Below are 20,535 nucleotides of genomic sequence, written 5' to 3'. Positions count from 1 at the left end.
AATAGCGGACAGTCCTCTCCAAAACGAAACAAAAAGTCGACAAGGCAAATAGCATACCCATTTTTTTCTCACCAGATGTTGAAGACTCAACATCAACAACAAGCAATGTAAAAACCACCAACCCTGTAGACATAAAACAGAAAAATAATGTACTGACTGTATGGAAATTGATGAAAAGGAGCAAGAAGATGAAACAATCCTGGAACTTTAGGCAACAGATAATATGGACACTGGTAGTCGACCAACTTTTCCTAGAAAAAAGAAGAGTCAAAACAAATTGGTTCAAACAGGCAATACATCGTAAATCATCCGAATCAATAATTAAGTCCAAAAATGCGTACATTCCTTCAGTGAAATGGTCAGTAACCTCAGTGGTGTTCAAATTGACTTTAAAGATATCGAAGATCTCATTTCTATCTACAATTCTGCAAGTGTTTATCACAAATCTCTGCATGAAATATTCCAATACCAAAGGCACCCACAGTCCATACCATAAACATTAAACAATGGTGGAATGAAGAATGTATTGAGGCAAATAAATAAAAAAAAACTATGACTTGGACAATTAAAAAAGTTCTCCACGACTACCAATCTCATGAAATATAAGAAAGCCAGAGCAAAGGTCCGTTACGTATTGTGGAAATGTCAGAAAGAGTCCTGGATATCTTTTGCGAGCGAAATTATACATGTTCTTGCTGCTTTATAACATAATACATCTTGAGGATTATATCCAGAGTATTGGCAGCACTCGTTTGTGATGACTTTTCAAAAATAAATAAATAAATAATAAATAAAAAATGAGAAGTACCATTCAAATCCAAAAACTACCGCTCCGTTGTTTTCACTAGCTGCTTTGGTAAAACTGTAAAAGATGCAGAACGAGCGGTTAACATGGTTCCTTGATTCGCATAATCTTCTCAGTCAAAGTCAATATAGTCTTCAGAAAAAACAGATCAAAACTAAACACAATGACAAGGCCTAAGAAAATATACGCAATGCTTTTCTCCGAAACGAACAGCTCGTCGTGATATGTCTCGATATTGAGAAGGCTTTCGATGGTACCTGGAGTTATGGTATCCTGCATGAATTGCAGAAACTGTGATTGCGAGGACATATACCAAAATTCGTCTACAACTTCATGTGTAAAAGAACTTTTAAGTCCGTTACCATCATATTCTGTCTGAAATATCCAATCAAGAATAAAATGGATATCGAATCTCGGTGCAAAAGACAGTGGCAATACACCTCTCCAAAAACGAAGATGCATCCTGATCCAGAACTAAGAATAAGCAATCAACAAATCCCACTCAAACCATCATAAACATAGATCAGACTTCTTGAATTAATCATGGGTAACAAATTTCCTAGAACACAAAATATTTACGTATAGTCTGTCTAAATAAATTAAACATTCTTCGAGCAACATTCGTCATGAATGGGAGCTGATCTTTCTTCACTTCTGCACGTTTATCATGCAGTGATAAGATCTAGATTAGCTTATGATTCCCTCATCTACTTCTAAAGAAGGAAAGTGTCTTAAATTTGTTTGATCATCATTACAGCGCTTTACGTGTTGTTTCCGGAGCATTTTGTACATCCACATGTGTACATAGCCATGAACTCCAGCTCAGTCTGTAGACAAGTTCTTCTGCTGAACTACGCTGCAAAAATCCAAAGCCTTCCGGACATCCAACATGGCAATATCCATATAATCCGAAATGGGAAACTTTATATAATAACAAATCTAGCATATGTAAACCAGCGGGTATCCAACTAAAAGGAATAATTTTGAAATGGAACGTAAGCGTGGATAAAATCTGACAAGACAGTCCCACAGCCCCTCCCGCTGCAGGAAATCGGTGTGGTCTATTGCGAAATGGATCTCGCACAATGGTAACAACGCCATCCCAAACCAACATATGAAACAGCTACATTCTCCTCATGTAAAGCAATTCTCTGACTACTCATCTGTACACCGATGTCTCCAAAACAGATCCACACGTAGCTGTATCAGTGGTCGTGCCAAACAGCATAATTTCTCAATCTCCTCCCATAAAATGCAGTACTGAACTGTTTGCCAGATATCGTACTAGATCACATTGACAAAACTTCTCTTGCAGAGTATTATTTTTACAGACCCATTAAGTACAATATATGCTTTGCAGCTAGAAGATCATCTTACCCTTCCATATCTAGGAAAAAATCTTTCTTGCTTATCTAACCTCAGGACAAAACAACAATTAGAATCGCTTGGATTCCTGGACATTCTGGGCAATGAACATGCTATTCAAGCTACAAAAAAAAAAAAAAAAAAAAATTCTTAAAATGTGATTTCTCTTTCTCTTTCATGCATAAAATTCAATACAACTTGATCCATGTCATTAGAAAAGTCTCTGAGAATACATGGACCCAAACCTGGCAATATCAAACATGCAACAAATTAAAACAGAACAAACAGCAGCTGAAATGCTTTGAATAAAGTTTTCGATCAGACAAAGAGGTTATAATCGCCCGGCTTTGAATTAACACATATTTGACGCATTCTTACCTCCTAATGAAAGATTGTTCTTGTTCTTGTTATTTGGTTTTTAGGAGCATTAGCAACTAAGGCCATATTGCTCCGGGATATGCGGTGGTCATTCCCTGACCTTTCCGCATCCTCCGTATTTGGTGGTGACGGGCTCGAACCCCGGTCTAATCAAGAAGCGTGTGCTACGCACTGCTGCTCCTTCCCACCTGGCTACGGAGGCGCCCTAATGAAAGATGATCCTTCACAAAGCCTCAGTATCATTTCCATCTCACACTAAAGCACATAATCGTAGAGTGACCAACTTACCAAACATCACGCCAATCATCTGTCAAATTACACGCACACGATTTGACCATTAACTCCAACTTATTCTGGGAGACCAAACAGGCGTAAATGAACTCTTAACCCTCCTCAAACTAATAAATACTACCAACCGCATCTCTTACAATAACATCAGTAACAACACAACCGGTAACATCAAAAATTGGACAGGCGCAATATAACTGAAGCAGTTTTTGCTCCATAAAACCTCCAACAACGGCAACGTTAAATTAGAACACTGAAATAATACTTATTTTGAGGGATATAACATGTATTGTGCCATTACACCACGAAACTTACTCAAATATATTTGGCATGTGTGCCAAATCGAGCAGGGTGACGCAGAGTCAGACGGTTCTATTTAACACTACATATTCCTTATTGGTATTACTGGGTTTACCACATGTGCAAAATTTCAGTTCGATTTAAAGAGATCCAGTGCGCACATTCAAGGATTTCTTAGCTTTGATTAGCCCATGTAATTATGCAACCGAAAAATGTAGTTTAATTGTTAGAGGCTTTAAATATTTTTTTAAATTTAAAATTACATCAGAACACCTTTAAATTTGTATTTCTCACTTAGACCATAACTTTAAGATGAGTATGAACCGCCTCATATTTTAAAAGGCTCAAGCTAATGGAAGTGCTGTGGCTCAGAGCAGAACTGAGGGGGGCAGTTGTCCTCTGACTCACAGCCTTATAAAATGCACTGTTTGCTTGATGTTTGCAGAGCAATCGGGTACGGGACATGATACTGCCAAGGGGGATGTCTTTGTGTGTGCGCGATGCAAGGAGTGTATCGATATCAGGCAACAACTCGGCGTTCTTGTGGGCCTATATAAGAGCTTGAAGGACAGGGTGGATGCCCTCGAAGAAACTAAATTGAGGGGCTCATCAAGCTCTCAGCTGCCCACATCAACGCCAGAGCTTGCACTTGGGCTTCGCGTGACACAGAGACAACCCCCAAGGCAGAATGCGCTGGTCCCGAAGGAACTAGTAGTTGTTGGTGACTCTATTGTCAGGGAAACGGGGAACATGCTTTGTAAAAAAGATAGGTGGAACAGGACCAGGGTATGTCTGCCAGGGGCAAAGGTTGATGACGTTGTGGAGCAAATATCATCTTTTAAGGGCACAAAAGGTGATATAGTTGTACACGTTGGCACTAATAATATTAAGAGTAGGAGACCGGCAGAATTACTTAACAAGTACAGGTCACTGTTGAACAAAAGCCGAAAATTAGGGTTGAATTTGAAAGTGTCTGCAATTCTGCCCAGACACGATAGGAGGGAGTATATGATGAGAGCCTTGTCGATCAATTCGGCCCTGGAAAGATTGTGCAAGGCTCAAGGGGTAGAATTTTTTTCAGCTTCGACTGTTAAGAATAACAGGAGAGATTGCTTCTACAGGGATGGGATACACTTAAATAGAAAGGGTGCAAGAATATTTGCTGATGCTATCGAGGCAGTGTTAGGTGGGTCAGAAAACTGCTAGCTTGGGGGGAGACAAAGACCAATAGATTGACAGTAGCCACTGGCAGAGGTGAAAGAGATTCTTGCACTGCTTCTATTAGAATGAGCAGAAGCCTGAAAAACAAGATGCATGGAATTTCAGAGACTGCTGGGAGCCATTGCGGTACAAGTAAACACATGGGTTGTGTTAGGGTAGCTAAGAATAGAAACAGGTGCAGGTATACTTGCGTGTACAGCAATGCTAGGAGTTTAGTAAATAAATTTGATGAATTTGAGTAATTGCTCAAAACATCAAAGGCAGATATTGTTGGGATATCAGAGACATGGTGTCACACAGATATAAGGGATGCAGAACTGCAATTTGTGGAGTACAACGTCTACAGAAAGGATAGACAGTATAGGAAGGGGGGGGAGGGGTTATGCTATTAGTTAAGAAACACATAAAAACCAAGGAAGTGAAGCCAGTCGACATCGCTGGACAGTGCAGTGTTGAGTCAGTTTGGTGTGACATGAGCATTGGGAGATCAAAATTGAGAATAGGAGTGTGCTATAGGCCTAATGACTCTGATGAGTATAATAAGGAACTGTACAGGGAAATAGAGTGGGCCAGTAAATCAGAGAGTCTTATAATGGGAGATTTTAATTTCCCAGATATTGACTGGAATTTGGGGGCTGGTTACTCACACACTAGCAGGACTTTTGTAGATTTATTGGATGATTGTTTTCTACATCAGAATGTTCGGGAGGCAACGAGAGGGAGGAATACTCTTGATTTTATTATCAGCAGTGATTCTTCATGCATTAAGAATCTGCAGATAAATGAACCACTAGGTGGCAGTGATCACAGTGTGCTGAAGTGGGATTTACTCAAAGAGGTAACTACCATTAGGGGTAAAGGGAAGGGTTATTGCTTCCGTAAAGGCGACTACGATGGACTGAGACAGTATTTAAATTCTATACAGTGGGACCAACTGATGATGTTACCAACAGCAAATTCAAAATGGGAAGCATTCAAAGAACTTATCTTGGAAGCTACTAGGCTTTACATACCAACTAAGAAATATTGTTCAAGGTTTAGGCCAAAATGGATGTCAGATGAACTAATGAGGCATATGGCAGAGAAGAAAAATGCATGGGATACATACAAATTAACACATGACACAGAAGCCTATGATAGATACAAGTTGATATGCAACCAAGTTACAAAGGAGGTTAGGCAGGCGAAGGCAGATTACGAGAAATCTTTGTCAAGGCATGCAAAGAGTTCTTTACTTATGTAAACTCTAGAAGGAAGGGGATGAATCAGATTGGTCCACTTGATATTGATGGGTCAACTGTTGATGATTCTGCTCGGGTAGCTAACAAACTAAATGAATATTTTGCATCGACATTCACACATGAGGAGTTATTCAGGAAGGGGAATGCCAGAGGTGAATTCAACTCTAGCAGTAAGCTACAGAATCTTGAAATAACTGGGAGTAAAGTGGAGGAGAAACTGTTGAAGATAAACACAAGAAAGGCACCCGGGGTGGATGGGATCTATCCAGTTATATTAAAGGAGGCAGCAAAGGAAGTAAGCAAACCCTTAGCCATAATTATGAGAGCTTCCTTGGACTCAGGGGAGGTACCCACAGACTGGAGATGTGCAAATGTGACCCCAATTCACAAAGGAGGATCAAAGGCTGACACAAGTAATTATAGACCTGTGAGCTTAACTTCTGTTCCAGGAAAATTAATGGAGGCACTGGTTAAAGAAGCACTGCAGGATCATTTAGACAAGACTTCAGTTATAGCTCAGACACAGCATGGTTTTGTTAAGGGGAAGTCTTGCCTGACCAACTTGATTGGATACTATGATGCAGTCACAAAAGAACTGGATGCAGGGAATAACTTTGATATTATATACTTGAATCTTAGTAAGGCTTTTGATACTGTTGCACATGGAAGACTGCTACACAAATTGGAGTAGTGTGACATTGGAGGCAAATTGCTGCTATGGATAAAGGGGTGGTTGAGGGGGAGAAGACAGAGAGTGGTAATCAATGGACACTGGTCATCGTGGACTAAGGTTATTAGTGGAGTCCCTCAGGGCTCAGTGTTGGGTCCATTATTGTTTTCTGTATTTATAAATGATATTGATGATGGTATATCAAGCTTAATGTCCAAGTTTGCAGATGATACAAAGGTTGGCAGGGTTGTTAAGGACACTACTGACACTATGCTGCTGCAACAGGATCTGGAAAGGTTGAGCAGATGGGCTGAGAGGTGGCAAATGAAGTTTAACATTGACAAATGTAAAGTACTACACATGGGAAACAGCAACCCCAGAGCAACGTATCAACTCTGTGGTACTACACTGACAGTGGTAGAGAATGAAAGGGACTTGGGGGTGGTTGTGCAGACAGATATGAAGTTCTCTGAGCAGTGCAGACGGGCTGCAAGAGTAGCTCATGGAGTATTGTCAATGATATACAGGAATTTTTCCAGCAGAGATAAGGAGGTGATTATTCCATTGTATAAGGCAATGGTCAGGCCACACCTAGAGTACTGTATACAGGTCTGGAGGCCTCATTACAAGAAGGATGTAGAGCTGCTGGAACGAGTACAGAGAAGGGCAACAAGATTAGTGAATGGAACAAAGGGGTGCTCTTACGAAGAAAGGCTTAAGTTTTGCAAATTACAGTGTCTGGAGACTAGGCACCAGCGAGGTGATCTGATAGAGGTGTACAAAGCCTTGAATGGTTTAAGCATGCTCAAAGCTGATGGGATTCTTCTAGCTCAGAAAAATCACTTAAGAGGGCATAAATTCAAATTGAGGAAAGACAGATGTAGGATAGACGTGCGGAAATTTGCCTTTAGCCAGCGGGTGGTTGGTTGGTGGAACAGACTCCCATCCCTTGTGGTGGAGGTTGATAGCCTAAATAAGTTTAAGGCTCAGCTGGACAGGTATTTTGAACGAACAGAGGGGTGAAGTGGAAGTGGGTTTTTTTTTTTTTTTTTTTTTTATGGCTGATGCTGCATAAGCTTGCTTTCTTGCACAAATGCCTCTACTAATGCTAATGCTAAAGTTTTCCAGTCCATCCAAATTAGTATATATTTTGTATATTAAACATACAGAGTTTATTAGGAATCCTTATTATATCAAAACAATGGTATGAACCCAAAAAGTGTACTTTCTACCAATTCAGATTTTCGTTTGAAGGAGGTATTTTGCTCGGGAAAGTATCTTGACTTTTCCTTTACTACTAGGCTGGATATATTAATAACCTTCTTAGGTCAAATCTTTTTGCAAATATAGAATACCAGATTAACCAGTTCCACAATCAAAAAAAACTGTCCTAATTTCGGTGAGCACACTTGCACTAAACTTACACCTGGTTTCATTTAAACCTAGACTAGGTCAAAGGAAGTGTTGCTCATATAGTTCTAGAAAAGCTAATTCACAATGGCATATGCAAAATATTCTTCTGATCTTTTGTTAAATTCCACAGTTGGCTTTGACCTAATACTATTGTTAATTGCGTATGGTAATAGTGTTGCGACAATACCTAGAAAATAAGTTTAGATTTTACTGGTTCTGTTCAACTTCATTGCAGCTCTTTCTCTACCAAATGCATAACTTATGTAAATATTGTTCTTCGATTAACCCTGGAAAGAAAAGAAAATAGCATTCAAATTATTCCGTTTCATTTCTATAGTAAATTAATTCAGTTGAGACTAGGAATGTAATAGGCAGTGTCGACCAAACACACTACCCTCCAAAAGAGTATCTGGACACATCGGTTTTATATTGACATCCCTGACATGAACTTCAGCAGTGGCCAAAGAGAGATGATAGATTAGTGGGTACTAGTCACAATTCCTCCGGTAGAACGATAAACCATTTGAATTATCAATATGTGTTGTTCTGTCCCTCGCCCCATGTTCTAATTTATCACTTAGGTTCATCTCATAGGATTCAAATCGAGACATTCCAACCTTTGTAGATTCATGTCCACGAGCCATTCTCAAACAGCACTGCCTGTATAGCATGGGACATTATCCCATTGTAAAAAAAAAAAAAAAAACATGAGCTTATTCTAAAGATGCGCCATGCTGTATCGCGTATGGAATTGTCTAAAACATGGCAGGCGTCAACGTTCATGATACTCCTTACAACCACCAAAGTTCCAGGCTATACCATGAGAAACAGGGCCACACCATAATTCCACCTCTTTCGAACTTCATTGCTAACAAAATGCACCCTGACAACAGACGTTCACCAAGAGTCCAACACACTCAAAGCCGCTCATCTAATCGGGGTATAGTCCGTATAATCGGTCACTCCATACAACCGATTTCCACTCCTCTCTGGATTGGTTTCTGCGTTTGTAGCACCATGCAGTGCGGAATCTCTGCTTGTGGTTGGTGATATTTGGTTTGTGCGCCACCGCTCTCCTATGAAAACCGTGGCTGTGGAGCTCTATACATAGCACATTCATACAGACATCAACTCCAGTTGATGCCTTAAACTTCTGGTTAATGTTTTGCAGGTTCATGTGATGAGGTTGTCATACCACCCTTGTGAGCGACTTCTGGTCACGTAGAGTGAGTTTCCGTGGTAATCATGTGTTACAGAACGATGGTTGATTGGTATGGAATGGACTGTCAGAAATTGCACGATTCGACATGCAAGCAATATGACTTCTAGCAATAATACCATCTTTAAACTAAGTCATACGCTGCCTTATATTTTCATTTTTTAACTCAGAAGGCCCACGGATTATGGAAATAGGGGTGTGCAAATATTTTTGCGATAATTTTGCGCACCAGCAATGGCATATTATTGGGACCTTATTTGATATATATACATCATGAGATGTTATGACATATACAAGGCTCAGAAATATTGTTTCTTGATAACTAAGTTAACTTTTTGTAACTAATAGCTATTTCTATTCAGTTTGTCTTTCAGATTTCGCTTTAAATAATTGTGTTGTTTTTATTTTCCAGACTGGGGACACTCTGTTCACCCGCTTTTGGTCGGAAGTCAAATCGATGAGGGAGTATTCTCATAATAATACAGGGACCAACTACAGGGACCATAGTGGCCCCATGGCTTGGCGTCACAGAGATACCAATTATACCAACAATCATCATCCCTACCCTCACCACCATTCATCTCGTCCATCTCACAGACCGTCATCACCTTCTGTAAGTTCAACATCTACTGACGAAAGGGAAGAAGTACCCATGGTGAGACATCCTCCTCGCAGGTCGCAGAGTCGGGATCATCTGCGTACTATGGACCGCACTTACGGTCACTCTCAGTTCACAGCTGTACCGATGGACACTTACACCCTTGGACCAGTCAGCAACGGAGGTTATCGGAATGGTACGTTGAGGTCAACACGCAGTGTTCCAGCTCTAGCTTTGGCCACATGGGATGGAGAACCCTGTCCAGTTCATGGGCACGGTCTGCCTATTCCAGTGAATGGAGGTACACTTCGTCGACATGGATCTATGTTTGACGTCAGAGGAGGATATTATCATCCTAATGGATTTCCTCCTCCTCATCACCACCACCATCACCCTCATCCGATGATGGCCCCTCCACCACCGCCTTCTGTGATGGATAAAAAATCTTTTCATGGTTCCTTGCAAATGCTACCGACAGGGCCTCTCTTCCCTGTGCCTCCACCTCCTCCTGGAATACCATCTTCTCACATTCCTCCTCACCTACTTCCTCCTATGCTACGACCCCGACCTATGGTGATTCCAGCAGGCGCAGAACCCTTACCTGTTCGTGATCCCTTTAAAATGAGAACACCACCACCCGGATTTAATTCCAAAGAAGAGGAAGATCCTTACAGTGTCGATCAAGTGTGCTGCAAAGGTCATCTTATAGTGTTGTGGATCATCTTGGCCGTGGTCACCGTTGGAGTTATATTAGGAATAATACTTGGAGTAACTATAGCATAAAAAGCAATAGTTTTTTTTTTTTTCTAATCTTGCCCAAGTGTCCTCAGATATCCAACACAGAAGACTTGTGGAAAGGGCCGTCTTATCAAGATAAGTGCTCCAATTTGAGCATTCCTAACGCCCAATGGAAGTAAAATTCTTCAGCAAAAGCTTTCCCCGATTACTAGGAACACATTATTCCAAAAACATGTCACACGATCGACTGTGGTAGTTCTGTTTAGTAAATTTGCATTCAAATCGAATGTCGGTCTTTTCCACTTAAACTTCCTGACATTTCTAATACTCTTTAAGAGTTATTATCTGTTGCCTATGTAGTGGTATTAACCAGTACAATTTTGATATTTTATGATGAAATGTCTAGTTTTGTAAGTCAATAACGCTATATTTTTATCTACAATTTTGAACATAATTATAGACAAATTTGTATATTCCTACGAATCAAAATCACAAGGAAATTTTTATAAGATTTTGAACTTTTTATTCCTACAAGTACGAAACAAATGAAATTTTTTAACAATTTAAACCGAAGTGGTAAAGAGCTTAGTATATATCCCAATAGAATTATGAATATATAAAGTCGTGAGAACTGTATATTCCAAATAGACTAGAAATGAAAGACAATGCCTGGAAAACTCACTGCTCATTCAATCGAAAATCGTATGTATTTTCATGAGATATGAAGAACAGTTCATTCTACAGGGTGACCGAAAAGTCTGGAACCAATGGGACTTAACACTATGTATGCTTACGCTCATTTACAATATGTGCTCAATGCGTCCACCCTGACTCTCCACGCATTTTCTCAGCAAGTGTACCATGTTTGTTTGGATTCTTCTCAGTATATTGGGATCGACAGCAACAAACTTCGGTAATTCTCTCCCTAAGATGACGAAGATCTGAGTTTTACAGCATACACTTGTGCCTTCAGGAATTCCCAAAATGCAAAGTCCACTAAGGACTATCTCCACCCTTTCACCTGTACAGAAAAACATTTTTACAATTGGTTACAGACTCTTCAGACACCCTGTACTTAATGGTCACATATTGTATAAAACGTTTCGAATAGTTCACCTTTCTCAAGTGCTGAAGAAACTTGACGTTAGAATTGGAATTAGTTTTTCAACTAATTTCAAGTGGATAAATAACCATTTAAAAAGAAGATATTTGTTGACATTTGACTAACTTCTGTAGATTGTAATTTTCAGGAAATACGTATGAAGGAAGGTTGTTCCAAAACTTCTGCAGGTAATACGAGGAATGATTTTGAATTTGGAGTAAGCAATTTTAATTTTTTTTATATGGAATGGATTTGACAAATTGATAATGAATTGGAACATGGGTATCCTTTTCGCCAATAACAGAATTATAAATTTGTTCCCTTGTTTATGTATTGTACAGGATTTCCTTGGGAGGAAGTTATGTAAAATTAATTAATTTTTAGCACGAATGAGTTTTAACAACACGCAATCTTTCCCCCGTTATTTTTAGAGTGCGATTTATTTTTATTCCATTTAGTAAAATGGAAGCGAACACAAGATCTGAAGAAATTAAAATCTCAAAAAACATCTGCCCTCTACCGGTAAGGCGTAACTAGAAAAAGCCTTTTATTACAGTCACGTGATTTGCTAGAAAAATACTATTCTACAACGAAAGAATGAGTAATTAATTTAGGTATTAAGTTATTCATATAACTAATCTGTAAAGAAATCATTGTATATTTGTTTTATCTGGTTAATCTTACTAAATATAAGTTGCTGTACATATGCAATTAAAATGTTTTTCATGTTAGTATACAAGGAGCCAGAAACTTCAGCGACATCTAGTGATAGGAATAAGAAATATGGAACTTTAACGAAAAAAAAAAAATACAAGAATTACATACGTTAATTAAGAAGTCATACTTGTGACGTTCAGAAAATGAATAAACATATTTATTACCATTCTAGTAGTGTAATTAAACTTACATCCAAGAGAAATAAAGGCAAGCGTGTGGAAGGAAATACGCAGAATAGAATCTTAAATTGATTTTATTTTAATATCTAAATGGTTTATTCCTAAACATGCTACAAGGAAACGCAAGATGAACCCGCTTTGTTTGTTGTAATTATATGCTAATTACTTTTACTGCTTTATTTGTTGCTTATTCTGAAAATTAATACAAAAAAAAGACTTCTTGTTATCAGAAATACTGTGTTAAATAAAATGTATTTTTAAAATATTCAACTTGTTTTTTTATATGCTGCAGTATAGATGCCTCATATTACTTTCTTTTTCAGATAACAGATGGCGCTGTTATACAACTGAAGATTAGCTAACACTTTCAAAACATTTTTCGGCGATTTATTTATCTCTTGGCTCAGCCAGTTTACAGATACAGTATATTTAGACTATAATTGCACAAGTGTGTTGAAACACCTTATAGTAATATTTAATAATTAGCTTTAGACCTGATATTAATTAAATTAGTACACTGTACACCACAAATACGATCTTTTAACAATTCTGACTTTGGATAAGTATACACAAGAAGAAGGCAGTTAGGTACTTTTACTGATTGGCAAATAGATCCATCCTTTGTACATGTACACGACGTACATGGTGACACCCTACGAGATTTTCCTAGCTCAACTGTTATGCCTTTTATTGTACATGAAGTTGGTTCTTTCCAAGCGGCAAAGTCCAGAGTTGGAAGGCTATTGCAAGGGACCCTTGGATTTCTGAATAAAAGATATGCAGCTATATTCGTTGAAATAAAATTAATGTAATTATTATAAAAATTAAGAAAATTTTAAAAATAATCTCACTGAAGTCGAGCTTTGTGAAACAACTTACGAAAAATAATTATAAACATCCATCGCTCTGCGATTTATTTTCCTTAGACGAGAGTTGTCGCATATGACCTTTGCTAAAGAAACTTTTCTTATTTCCTTTAACTGCTTTTCCTTGAACCTTATTGAAGAATCTCCAGTTTCGTACCAAAACCGATCGCCTTTCCTTAACCTAGAAAACTGTCGGCCGATGATGCAGGAAAAAGTAGGACCCAGCATTCCCCCAGGGATCGGCACTTCCGAGAGACCTCCAGAAAATAAATCTATGTCATCTACATGTCTAAAAAAATGAGAAGCTTTCATTGGTTCAGCGCATATAATTGAAATTAAAAAAAAAAAGCAAAACATACACTTCTCCAAAAATATTTGGAAAATTTTAACAATAACAAGAATGGTCAAATATGTGGGTGACTATTTTTACAGTTATCAAGATGTCACAGAACTTTAATATAATAATTGGAACTTCTGGGCATACTGTTTACTTCAACTGCAATATACATTTGCGAAAGGGAGAAGTAAAGACCACCGAAATTTAACTATTTATTTGACATTCCAGAGAATGTGTCCTAAGTGTAGTGCCAATGAACACAGCCCATAGCCATACATACAACTGCTTTTCAAGGCATTATTGAAGACTGTTTACTTCAATAATGGTGTTAGTGGGTCTCTAAGGTGCCCAAAGTGCTTCTAATGAAGACAGCTTAGGTTTTGATGCTAAATTCCCTTCAGGCTGGCAGTGAGAAACAACTTATTAATTTGGATTAATGATTGGTTATTCTAGTGTGGCTAAATAAGTTTAAGTAATGTTTACTCCATCACACAGATTTATAAATATTATTGTCCTAAAGGCCGTTCAAATAAAATACTTTTCGACGTGCAGGGAACGAATGGCCGTACTTGCAGTACAGATAATATCTACGACAGGTATGCAAGTATGAGATTCTCAGTGTGAAGGGGGAAAATGGTTGCTGTAGAATGAGTGATACGAAAAAAACATAGATATGTCCAAAATGCATCCAGCATGCTGAAATATTTTGAGTGAGTTAAGGGAACTTTTAACCACGCATGATCAAAATACGGTTCTCCATGAACCATTTTAAAAGTGCCATGGTCTTCCAATACCAAAGCCAACTCAAGGTCTGCAGTCTACCTAAGCTTTTCGCATCCGAATCAAGTCCAAATGGTGACGAATCGTGCTGCCATACTGCAGGCTGATAGTTGGTTGTATTCATAGTGTCACAAAATAATGGCTACAGCAGATCATAAAGGTAATGTGGCTAGGAAACTTAATGCATACTGTTCCTGTAGGACGACAAAATCCTCACAGCCTTTGACATCGAGGCTCAGCTGCAGGTGTACAGATGCAAAGTGGTGCCACATCAAACCTTAGCCCTGACCGGTCGCCTTGCAACTACTATATCGTCTGAAAAAAGACGGGAAGTCAACAGATTTACTCTATGATCAGAAAGAAGACCATCACACGCGATTTCACTGTCAAGATTCATACCGAGGGTGTGTGTGTCTCATCTAGTGACAATAGGACTGATGTATTAATGCTGGGAGAAAATTTTATTTTAACAAAATGCATATCTGAAATAACCCAAAAAGTCTGCTCCATAATATAAGACTTGTAATACTATCAGAGCAGCTGTCACAAACAAAGCGACAGCTATTGTAATTTACGTATTTAGTTGGGCATACATTTTTTATTACATCTATCATTGATGAATGGTCCCCTCCTGAAAAATATTAACTATGACTGTTGGAAGGTGGCAAATTGTAATGGGGAGAGAGGGCGTAAACATTGTTTTCCTATTATGAAGTCGTTTAAAAAAGAAAAAAAAAAAAATCAATGCACAGCTTTCATAGATAACAAGCAGAAATGTAACGAGTTTAAGAATTCTGAGTTTCCTAACCCCCTTTAGCAAACTAATTAAAGCGTAAACGACAGAAGTGCAAAACTAAAAGTTATCACAGTGGGTAATTATGAATTTTGACCATAATATCATAAAGATCAAATTCAAAAGCAAAACTAAGTTCTTACTCATAGATGCTGGCTAGAAGTACCACAGCCTTCGGAGGTATCTCCTTCCTAAGATCAATAAAGGATTTAACACGAGCTAGACCACAAAACTCTCGGAAATCATTATATGGAGGTATTCCATGATCCCTCGCTCTCTGAATGTTCAGCGATATTAGATCTACTCCCGAAAACGGCAGCTGATCTCGTTCGAAAAGATGTTTGGTGACTGCGTCTGTAACATAGCGATCATAGCTCTCTGTGGGGGTTGCCAACATTCCCCTTAGAATATCATCCAGAAATGTGCCTGGAAAACATTGAAACTTTATTCTGATTTCATTAATCATTAGTTTTAAAATTCTGAATTTAATACAATAACAGCGCATTAAAACTAAGATTTTTGCATTTCTTACCTTCATTCATCGCTTCATTGCTGAAGAAAGCACCTTTCAGATGGATTCTTCCCTGAATATCATTGGTTGCATCCAATTTAGGAATCGATGATGGAAGTAGGGTGTGCCCAAACCTAAAAGCAACAGCAGCAAATTCATTGAAGATGCCAGTTTCGGAGTTGCTGTCATATTCGTAATAGTAGCCTTCTTGAAGAAGACGCAGATGGTAATTATCGACGTTTTCCCAGCCAAGGACTCTTGGCAGGAATTCGTTGTAAGTGATGTGTTGAATTTCAGCGGAGACTATACGTCGACCTTCCTGATATAGACGTTCATCATCCCACGAAGAATTTAGTCTTTTCAACTGATCCACAACTCGATTGTGTTCCCTGCTGAAAATAGTGTGTATGGCTGCTAAACCAGGTTGTTCGCTGGCTCTTGGGTCCCCTGCAATGAAGCACATTTTATTGGGGCTAACACAATCATGAATAGTTGTAACTTCGGGTAGAAACTCGCCATGGGCTGCATCTTCAGGATGTGTTTTCATCACCAGTTTACCATCGTGCAGTGTCCGCAGTCCGCGAGCTTCGCATTCATCTGATCCGTATATCGCTGAACCATCTAAGTATGCAGTGACCTGTAAAATCAGTTTCATTTTTATTTTCATGGTGCCATGGAGAATGAATCTTAAAAGTTCTATTAGAATGATATTCATTAAATTCAAATAATTTTAAAATGCTATGGAAAACACGTCGATTGATCTTTTCAGCCAAATTATCACAGCATTCCTGCCCAACCAGATGCACTGACTGATACAACCTTAGATCATGATGCCTAATGGAGTTGTTCATCAATAAATTGCTGGTAACCTGATGATATCCTATGATGTCTAATCCTTGTCCCTTAATATTGTGACCATAATATTAAATTATGGTACACTGTACAATAAACTGCAGCCTTTATCAACCGACTGCAGGATGGAAGTCTACTCAACGATTCATGTTGAGGGAATGGACCATAATCTGTCACGTTGGTCCAGTGTGGATTAATTTATTTAATAAAAAACCGTGCAAATATTGAAGACAAAAAATTTGTTCGGAAACACCAGAGTATGAATGAATTTACTGTGTTTACAATAATTGTATAAATCTGATACTGCTGCAAAAGTAGATGATCAAAACTGAAGTTAACGGAATAAAACAAGCAAAAAATAAGTTTCAGAAGCACTGTCAACAGTAGTCTATAATTTCAAATGCCATTATAACACCAGCAGAGATTAATGCAGTCGGAGGTACAATCACAAGAGCCACTAGTGCCAGCCAAATTATCCCACTTCAAACATACCACAGCATTCTGTGCTCATTAAGGCTACGTAGTATATAGTGTACACTAATGGTATGACTGTACTATCCAACTATATAGTTATCACGTGATAAAGATGAACGCAAATTAGTAAAACAAAAATATTTACAAACACGATGGCATGCTTGGGCACTGTTTTTCTATGCCATGTTTTAGTTCAATGACCTACTGATATGCATACAAAATTTATTTACACACAGTCCGGCTTTTCTTTTCAGCTTCAAAGCTGGTGTGCTTTAAAAAAGGAAAGAAATATTTACAAAAGAGAAAATACGGTTTAAATATATCATAAAATTATTATATTAATATATTCGAGAAAAATGGCATTAACGGTTTTTGCCTTCAGATGCTTTCTTCTGATTTCTTCCATCTAACCAGTGAACATTGAGAGGATCATATTCAGTTTTCAGTAATTGCTTATGGAATATGCTAATCAGGCTATGCATAACATGCAAGCACAACTCATTTAATGGTGATTCAATAACTTTTACAATAAATTTCAGCGGCTTTTTCTTCAGGATGTTCATCGAGAATTAATTTTTCGATATTTCGAAAAATCTTAATTCTTACTTGATCACTTGGTAGAAACTTAAGAGTTTTTGAACAGGTCAACTTGTACGCCGTATATTCTAAAGAATAAACGTCATAAGCGCACGAAGATATGGTGGAAGCGCTCTGCTAGCTATTGATACACAAGGACTCTCCCATCATGTGAAAGAGTTAGGGTTTAACTTCTGCGAATATTGTGCGTCGTTTCCTGCTAACCCATTACGATGACCACCGACCATGAGGTCCCTCTGGTCGCGATGGAAAAAATTAGATCTTAGCTTATAAATAATCCACACGCTCTGTCTCACGAGGCATTATATCAGTGATATTTTATCAGTCCTGCATCAAAGATTAGATGCTGCATTACTTAAAGTAACCAAGTCCCAACTATTCTTTCATGTACTGGTGCAGCAGTTGAAAGAATCGCCGTCCTCCCCATACTGGGTGGAAAAGACCTGGGTTCCAGTTCTATCGATAACGTGAGGAATATACACTATATGGGCGAGGATAGAATAGTTTTTTCTCCCGGAAATTCGGGCTTCATCTAGCAAACAGAAAATTTACCACACAGAATACACACAACTTACTGACAGAATATACAGAGCGATATGGCCTTAGTCGCTGATGCTCCTAAAACCCTACTAGAACAACATGTGCTTGTGCAGTGAGCTCGCCCAAGAATAGGCATTTCTGTGTACAGCATGCCTATTTGGACACCACAATGGAACATCACGCATCAATATATAAAGCTAAAAAGTTTGAAGAGAAGCGTGGTGTCCCGTTGTGGAATTTTAGAGCGGGGAAAGAGTTGTGCATGGTCAAGGTAGACCTAGAAATTATACCCACGGAGTATTTTTCCATACGCGATTATTAGCAGGAATACAAGTATATTTTAATCTTTTTTTAAAAATAGGAACTTTTGTTTTTAGCGCTTTATATGTATGGAATTAACTGTGGTGCGTTTCTTTGAACAGTGCAGGGCTAAAATATTTCGCTTATGCAAAGATACAATTCAAATTGACCTAACCCAGAGTACCGCTTAGCAAGATTTAAAGTATTGCTTTGCATGTGGATTTTTTTTTTTTTAAAGAATGCTAAACACTACAGTACTAAATCATAACATTTACCAAACACGTTCTTAAATATTTTTTAAATAAGATCAAATTTTCTAAATTATTTTATTACAATGATGTGTGATACTGAAGGCTTACACTGGAGTTAACAGCGAAATTTAATCCTTACCTGGTTGATTTGTTGCCTCGCTCCAAGACTTCTCTGTCCTCCCATAGACCTTGTGAATCTTAAGCACTTAGATTTATGAGGATTCTCAACCAGAGGAAAATACGGATCACCGCCTGGCACTGGAATTGGTAAGCATTCAGGATGTACAGTTCTGGGAGAATCGCAACTCGAACAGTTCAGAAACTCTCTGTCGGGCCCTATGAGGAAATTGAGGTTCGCGTTATACCAAGACGCAAGAAACTCATTCTAAAAGGTCAAAAATGTTTAAGGATCTAATCAGAATGCGTTATCAAACAGCTATATTTAAGAATATTCTGAATGTATAAAAAGAAGTGTTGTTGCCATCTATTTAAGAGAGAGATAGATAGGAATTGAAAAGACAAAATACTTGAAAAAACATGAAACTTTTGTGGTAAGACTCAGAAAATTTTAATGGTGAGAACGAAAACAACTGAAACTTGTGTAAGATGGTTGTACACTCAGTTATTAGAAATACCACACCTAGAGGAGAATGCAGTTCTGATGAAATTCTGTTATTCTACGGAATAATATATCAACGATTCCACTGGATATAGACTCCACTAGGTGATGTTAACCTTCTTCCATTGCATTCAACTGTACAGATTGGGGTATGGTGCGCAAATCCTGGATAACTACAGAAATTTTTAGCACTGCACCACTACCCTTCCATACTCAGGCAACGAATTTTTCAAACTCCCCTCTTATTTTTCTTAATTTGCTAGATATTCACAATCATGTTAACTTCACGTTATCAAATAATCCACCTCTTTTGAGTTTAAAAACTTCTATATTGTATTCAAGAAGAGTTTACCAAAACTGCACCAGATATTTAAGTAACTGGTAGCTGTGAGATGGAATTTTATAAAGGGGGAGAGGGCACAAGAGAAATGGGTTAATCAAGAGAAATGATATGAAATTTGGTAAAGAATATTCTAAATACTCGTAATTCATGAAATTTTAGAGGATCTGAGCTGCTGTTGAAATTTATAGTAACGTTTCTGTGTGCATATGTGAGAGCTATGCAATCGAGATTGGGCTGAACACCTTGCCAGGGACCAACAGAACATACACTGTGAACTTTATGTCCCGCTATTATTTTCATATACATGTTTTCATCAAATAGATCGTGGATTCGTGTTTAAGTAAATTTTCCGCTTACAAGAGGGCATTTTCTACAGTCTGTGGAATGAAAGTTACACATGTCCCGTTATTTGTAATAGAAATACGTTTACAAGAATAATAAACAGTCCATTATACCTTCAAACACAGGTGTGTGGGCCAGATCATGATCAACCAGTTGTCCAAACTGCATCAGCATCAGCGAGTAGATCTCATGAGGAACATTAGCATTGGGGTGAACTACGTAAGATATAAAACGTGCTGAAGGTAGTTGACGTCCAGTAATGCTATTAGAACGAGAAGTCGAGATACCATCTTCATATTTAGGAGGAAGAAGTCTCAAGAAAGTGGTTGATGTTCGTCCATAGGATGGTTGGAGCAAGTTGTTGCAACTTCCCGATGCTGTCCGATAAGGGGCTGTGTAGTCACAGGGATAAGTTGCATCTTCACACCTAGTTGGTTCCCGAAATGTAGCGGAAAAGTGCGACAACGGAAGCCGTGACAGAAACGGAACAGTATCACGTCTGTAAGAAGAAAGAAAAATATTAGTCAAGCCTAACTCCTGTTTTGATTCCGTTTCGATCTATTTCCAAATTACAGGGCATTACATTAAACAGTTGATTCACCCTCGTAATCTACCTCTTTGGGTTTCACAATACAAGGTACAATCATGAAGTAAATGTTATTGTAACAGGTTACCTGCATAGACATGTTCAAATAT

The 20,535-nt window shown here is 38.3% G+C and overlaps 2 protein-coding genes across 2 annotated transcripts in view; one reads left to right on the top strand and one right to left on the bottom strand.

Moving 5' to 3' along the window:
* The window catches only part of LOC150090301 (uncharacterized), a 50,953-nt gene extending 40,302 nt beyond the window's left edge, over window positions 1–10,651 (top strand). Inside the window, exon 2 of the mRNA XM_090369069.1 lies at window positions 9,313–10,651. Coding sequence (XP_090225195.1) covers window positions 9,358–10,281 — 924 coding nt within the window. The 5' untranslated portion in view covers window positions 9,313–9,357 and the 3' untranslated portion in view covers window positions 10,282–10,651. The remainder of the gene's footprint in view (window positions 1–9,312) is intronic.
* A 2,058-nt stretch (window positions 10,652–12,709) lies between these two features.
* On the bottom strand, window positions 12,710–20,525 carry LOC150090300 (salivary peroxidase/catechol oxidase-like). The gene is made up of 7 exons (XM_090390252.1): window positions 20,514–20,525; window positions 19,953–20,397; window positions 18,675–18,871; window positions 15,543–16,158; window positions 15,154–15,436; window positions 13,114–13,389; window positions 12,710–12,998 (listed from the first exon to the last, which is right to left on the bottom strand). The coding sequence occupies exons 1-7, from the start codon at window positions 20,523–20,525 to the stop codon at window positions 12,710–12,712; spliced, it is 2,118 nt and encodes a 705-aa protein (XP_090246378.1).
* Window positions 20,526–20,535: the final 10 nt, after the last annotated feature.

Source organism: Mastigoproctus giganteus, chromosome 2, assembly GCF_048544385.1.
Source record: "Mastigoproctus giganteus isolate SK-2022 chromosome 2, ASM4854438v1, whole genome shotgun sequence".
In the NCBI taxonomy this organism is placed as follows: Eukaryota; Metazoa; Arthropoda; class Arachnida; order Uropygi; family Thelyphonidae; genus Mastigoproctus; species Mastigoproctus giganteus.
Note: the sequence above shows the minus strand (reverse complement) of the source record. Positions and strands in the feature narration are given on the sequence as shown.

Bases quoted from the DNA above. Each gene is read 5' to 3' on its own strand.
- LOC150090300 (XM_090390252.1), bottom strand. The intron at 18,872-19,952 runs GTATAATGGACT...ATTTCCTCATAG, and splicing joins CCACACACCTGTGTTTGAAG to GGCCCGACAGAGAGTTTCTG. The intron at 15,437-15,542 runs GTAAGAAATGCA...AATGTTTTCCAG, and splicing joins CAATGAAGCGATGAATGAAG to GCACATTTCTGGATGATATT.